This window comes from Mastigoproctus giganteus, chromosome 14, assembly GCF_048544385.1.
Source record: "Mastigoproctus giganteus isolate SK-2022 chromosome 14, ASM4854438v1, whole genome shotgun sequence".
In the NCBI taxonomy this organism is placed as follows: Eukaryota; Metazoa; Arthropoda; class Arachnida; order Uropygi; family Thelyphonidae; genus Mastigoproctus; species Mastigoproctus giganteus.
The window spans coordinates 61124288-61130287 of NC_143588.1; the positions used below are offsets into that span (position 1 = coordinate 61124288).

The window sequence follows — 6000 nt, forward strand, 5'->3', positions numbered from 1 at the left end:
TCAGAACTATGTACCACATATGTTGGTTTTCAAAAGGCAATGTATGCATCTGTCTCTGATTAATGATGTTCCTCCTTGTAGTATGGTAGAGGTACCCAATTCAGAATATTTCTATTTAGAGCTATTTGTCAATTGGCTGAAATACTTAATTTCTTACATATCAATAATAAAGTTTTGTTTGTGCTGGTGGACACACAAAAGATTTGACAGGCATCAATATGATACATGAAAATGTGTTCTGCTGCCTCAGGTGCCAGGACACCTGTTCACCAGTTGCAGCCTCTGGGTATTGTGTTCTTCAAACCTCAACGAAACATATTATGTAGAGGCTATTACTCATTGACTATAGAGCAACCTAGGATTGAAGTATCACTCACTGAAATTGCAAGGTTGCTGTCAGAGGCACATAGGAGAGCTACAACTCTGAGCAATATAGCAAGCTGTTTGAGCTATGTGGAATTGGGCCTTTATTTGATATTTTCTGATTTTTTTTCATCAGTGAGAATTTAGAATTTAATTTTATTCAAGAAAAACAAGAAGTGGAGATCAGCTCACTCTAGGAGAGATAGGGCATGAGTTTGAAGAAAATGCAGAAAGGGAAACTTATTTGAATACTGGATAAAGATATCACATTAACCGGTAAAGCAAGCTCCTGTTTATAATTATAAGAGAACAAAATAAGCCCTCTCACTAAAGCACAAACAGGAGTGAAAAAAAGAGATTTAATGGTTAAAAAATTGTCTTTGAAGCCATGTTTATACTCCATTTCCTTAGTACTAAAATGAGATTTAGGCAATCCTCAATACAATTTAAGGAACTGATAGCCATAATTGTCCCAGTTTGGAGCTTTCAGAAATCGCTCGGAAAAACATTAATTTTTTTAAATTGATATAGAATACTCATGTTGCATTCCCAGAGAATCACTTTTATGTTATAAATATCTGATTTTTAAAAACAGATATTTAAATTATTTTCTTTAAATAAGTTAAAATTTAAAAGAGGGGTAATTTAAGCTCTCTTACATATAAATAAATTTTCTGTTTATACGCTGGGACGACCAAACGGTCAGAGGAGTTCACAAGATAGACAGAGTACGAGAAACAGCATTGTATTTAGTAGTCACGGGTTTGAACCTCGGTCACTCAAGGTACGTGTACTTATGCACCCGTGCACCTAACTAAGGTGTAATTGCAAACAGTACTAGAATTATTTTATGTTAGTTTTACTAAAAGATAGCTGTAGAAAGTTTGGAAATACAGCCATCTTAACTGAAATGGGTTGTTTCTTTTTCTCAGTATTATCAGAAATATTTTTAAAATAAAAGCCCACAAAATAAAAAAAATTTTATCACAAGAGTTTTCTTCTGAAATTTTTTTGCCTATTTAATTTCTCAAATATCATTTTTAGGCACATTTGCATATGTGCCTGTTGTCTCACCATGCCTCTATCCATCCACATATAACAGAGGAACTCAGTGGGCAGATTTTCATGAAATTTCATATTTAATCCTTTTGAGAATATTTGTCAAGCTGTTCCAAGTTTCATTAAAATCAGGCAAACAGAAATCCGGAAATTATTTTATTATTATATTTTTTCATACACTTTATATGTAAAAAAGAAATTCATAGATTAAACATAGTTTTAATGCAGCATTGTTAACTTTAGACAGTCCATGCACACTTCGAATATTTGTGAATGTGGTGTCACTTGTGATGAGATACATATATACAGAGAGAAAAGAGACTGAAAAGTATATGGGGAGATAAGTAATAAATATTATACAGTTGTAATTAAACTAAACAGCTCAGTTTTAGGGAATGTAAAACTACATTCTTAGTAATTGATAAGGATTTAACTATATTTACTTTTTATTTCTATTAATCATAGAAAAAGAATAAAAATTCAATTAATTTAAGAAAAAAAAATTTTTTAATGTGCCTGAAATGTATTGCACTATGTATATAATTTAAATTTAGTGAATATTTTTTTCTAATCAGCTCTCACTTTATTCTCTGTTGCGAGTGTGCTGGTTTGAAGTTGAAACATTTTTCTAGGACAGAATTTAAACTCTACAAGCAATCTCAACTTAAATCATTTCTGATGCATGAATAGCATTACATAGGATCTTAAATTAAGAATTTAAATTCTTAATTTATTAGTTCAGTTCATATCAGTCCATACAAGTAAATTGCTGCCCATGTTACTACTTAGGGCTGTTTAACTCATACAGGATGCTGCTGATACAGGTTTGCTTCTGATTTTGCACATGAATGGAATTTTTGGTATTTTATTCTTAAAAATTTATTTTTATCATTTTTATGGCTTATAAGGTTATTACTTAAATAAGAAAAAGGTTAATTACTTTAAAATAACGAAAAATTAGGAAAAGGTTATTATTTAATGACTCTCTCATTGCACGATATTGATTCAGTTCAGTTTCACTTTCAGTTCTGCATACAAAACCAGCCTGGATAATGTTTCTTCAAATGAATGTGCAGATTACTGTGACATGCTCTAGTGTTAAATATTTTTGTAATTTTGATTGTTGAGGAGGCTTCCATCCTGCAGTATATTGATAATGGCTACACTTTACTTTATTTATTTATTTATTTATTTTTTTTACATAAAGTGGTTTGATAAAAGGAAAGGTTAATGTTGTATGGATATGTAATAGTAGAAAGGCCCTTTAATTAGAAGAGGAGAAAAGGATAATACATAATGACACTGGGTTGTCTTGGTCTACAATCAAAAATAATTTGACTATGCTAAAAAAAAATTAATATAAATAATTAATTTAAAAAAAAATGTATTTAAATCATTTTATAAAAGTCTGAGCCATTGGTCCTGTAAACTCCTATTTTTTGGCCCCATGGTTAAACGTTTATTCATGTCCAGTGTTTCTGTTTAAAATGTAAAGTTTTTACCTACATATAATCAAGTGGTTTCTGAAAAGTAAGGTAACACATTTTTTCTCTCAATGATGTTTAATAATACGAAGTTGAAATTATGCACTACTTCTCCACAAAGTCTCCAGTTTTATTGATGCTCTTGTCCCAATGATGGATCCGTTTATCAATACCGATACTGAAGAAGTCCATGCCCACACGCAGTAACCAACATCGCACTGCTTGGTGAACTTCCTCATCCAGGGTGAAATGCTTTCCTGAAAGGTGTTTTTTCAGAGGGCCAAACAAATGGAAGTCTGAAGGCACTAAGTCTAGGCATGTGTGGGGGGGGAGATGTGACAGAGTTTTCCGACTATGGCACAACCACTCACGAATGATGTGGGCAAGGTGTGGAGTTGCAGCGTTGTGCAACAAAATCACGCCACTTGTCGGGAGTCCTGGTCATTTGTGTCAAATGTTGGCTTTCAGTTTTTTCAATGTTGCACAGTAAAGTGCAATGTTGAAATTTGATTCATTGTTCCTCCCTTTGGCAAGAAATCCACCAACAGAACACCTTGGCGCTCGCAGAATACTGTCCATGACTTTTCGGACACTGGGAACAGTTTTGAATTTTTTGCGCACAGGAGATTGTGTATGTTTCCAGGTCATAGAGCCTTGTTTGGTCTCCAGGGTAAAGTGATGGACCCATGTTTCATCTGCTGTGACTATGCAAGCGAGAAAATCCTCTCTTTCATTGCTGTACCATAACAGGTTCTCCAGACACATCCCCCCCCATGCATTTTGCTTTGTCCTCCTCTGACAATTGTCGGGGCACCCAGCGGCAGCACATCTTTCAAAAGCCAAGGACATCATGAACAATTGACTTACTCACGTTCACTATTTGTGCAGTTTCGCTCGCCTGTTTTCAAGAATGATGCCCTTAATGCACAAAATGTCTTCTGTCTTGCTCAATGATGTTGATCTTCGATGTCAACATGGCCTGCTTCTTTGTCATCACCTTTTCGCCATACACAGCAACCAGTTCACAGTGAATGTCACTTGAAGGCACCTCCGTAGCCAGGTGGGAAGGAGCAGCAGTGCGTAGCATACGCTTCTTGATTAGACCGGGGTTCGAACCCGTCACCACCAAATACGGAGGATGTGGAAAGGTCAGGGAATGACCACCGCATATTCCCGGAGCAATATGGCCTTAGTTGCTAATGCTCCTAAAAACCAAATAACAACAACAACGTCACTTGAAGACCCTTTTGCTTGCAAAAAGTGAATAACTTCATGAACACCTGTTTTGGACCACACTCGCACGGTAGCTGCCATTCTGCAACTGGAATCTGCTGTAAGGCGGCAGTACAACACTGCACTGGTGGTCTTTGTGAAAGTTTTTAATGGGGTCTATCTGTCCACCACGTTTCATCTCATTCCCTTTCACCATTATTAAGGGGAAAAAAAAAAAATGTTACCTTCATATATTATTTTATTTTTTTTTTTTTTTTAGATTTCAAGAAGGAATGAATAACATGATATAACCCTTCTTCCCTTAATTTTTGGTTTTGAAAGTGAATGATAGAAACTAAATTATAGGAATTATTGTGTATGGTACCATTTTTTTATGCCTCAAAAACTGCTTTCAAGGTGAGTGATATTTGTTAATTTCACTTTGAAGGTAGAAAGGCAACTTTACTACAACCGGCTGGTATTTATTGTTGCATTCACATGTTCTCAGTTTTTTTTTAACCATAGAACACTGCTAATAAATGGATAGTCATCAGTACTACCACTTGTAAGATTTAAGACTGTCAAAAAAAAAAATGTTGGGAGCAATAAATAGTTTTATTAACGATGACAAAGAAGTACATATCTGAAGCTATTTTATGTGTTATCACACTGAAGGATAGAATTTTGCTTGATACTATCCATATATCAGCTTTTGCAATGTTCACAGCATGTGGTGGTCATCCTCTGTAGTCTTATGGACAGAAAGCACACACTGAGACATTATTGGAAAAAAATCTTTTTCCTAAATACTGTATATCACTGTTGCAATGAGAATATCAATTTTTATTATTGTTATTTTTTGTTTATTTTGCTTTTTGTTTACTTTGAAAGTGAATAGAATTGCACTTATCTGACTGACTTTTTTTTTTTTAAAAGTAAATTCTTTAAACTATTTTTAAAGCTCTTACTCCATCTTCACTTTTGATTAAATGTGTTCAAAAACATCTTCCATTTTGTTCTTAACATTACCTACAACACAAATTTGATTTAATGTTAGTACATTCAAGGGAAGACTTTTAGTGAGGTAAGCTTAACTTTTAACCACTGAATCTCAAAAATTAATTTTTTCCATTATTATATTAGAAGCCTCCTCACAAAATAATGGAAAATAACATTAGAAAATTGATATCTTAATATCATAATTTTTCAGTTTGCTCTTTCTGGATAAATTATTACCAAGGATACTTAAACACTGCCTGTTTATCTGAAATTAAAATTTAAGATTAATTTTTTTTGGTTATTTTTTCTGAAACTATTAATAGTACCTCTATTTATTATTTAGATAAACTTCAGTTCTTAAAAGTATTTTAATTGTGGTCTTCTGCTTTTACTAAATTTTATAGGTAAAATCCTTCTTTAGTAGTGTGGAAGTAGGATCTGGTATGCAGTCATTGCAGCAAAGCCTTGAGAGAATTCGTGCCAATATCAACTGGAAAATGAATGTTCAGGCTACTGTGGCCAAGTGGCTAGAACAGCATACTAGTATTGCATAATCAATATTACATTAGAATGGGAGGAAAATAGGTTTATAATTTTGTACAATAGTTTGTTTTTCCTAACAAAACTTTTATTCAGGTCTGTATTAAGGATACAAAGATTTTTCAAAAACCAAATATAGGGATACATTTAAAAGCCTAGATGATTTTTAATATTAAAATTCTTTCTAGAGATTTCCAAAACATTAAGTTTACTTCTGATTATATTTATGTAATCCAAAATATAGTTTTATTAGGTACTGAATGTTTCATTTTGACTGTTTTAAAGTGATATACGTAAAGATACTTGGCATTTAAAAGTTTTTAAAGCTGATGAAAATTTTCTT

The 6000-nt window shown here is 33.1% G+C and overlaps 1 protein-coding gene across 1 annotated transcript in view; it reads left to right on the forward strand.

Annotated features, from left to right (window-relative positions):
* Positions 1–5774, forward strand: part of LOC150075161 (glutamyl aminopeptidase-like) — a 262165-nt gene extending 256391 nt beyond the window's left edge. Inside the window, exon 18 of the mRNA XM_090388277.1 lies at positions 5522–5774. Within this exon, the coding sequence (XP_090244403.1) occupies positions 5522–5671 (150 nt within the window). The 3' untranslated portion in view covers positions 5672–5774. The remainder of the gene's footprint in view (positions 1–5521) is intronic.
* The last annotated feature ends 226 nt before the right edge of the window (positions 5775–6000 follow it).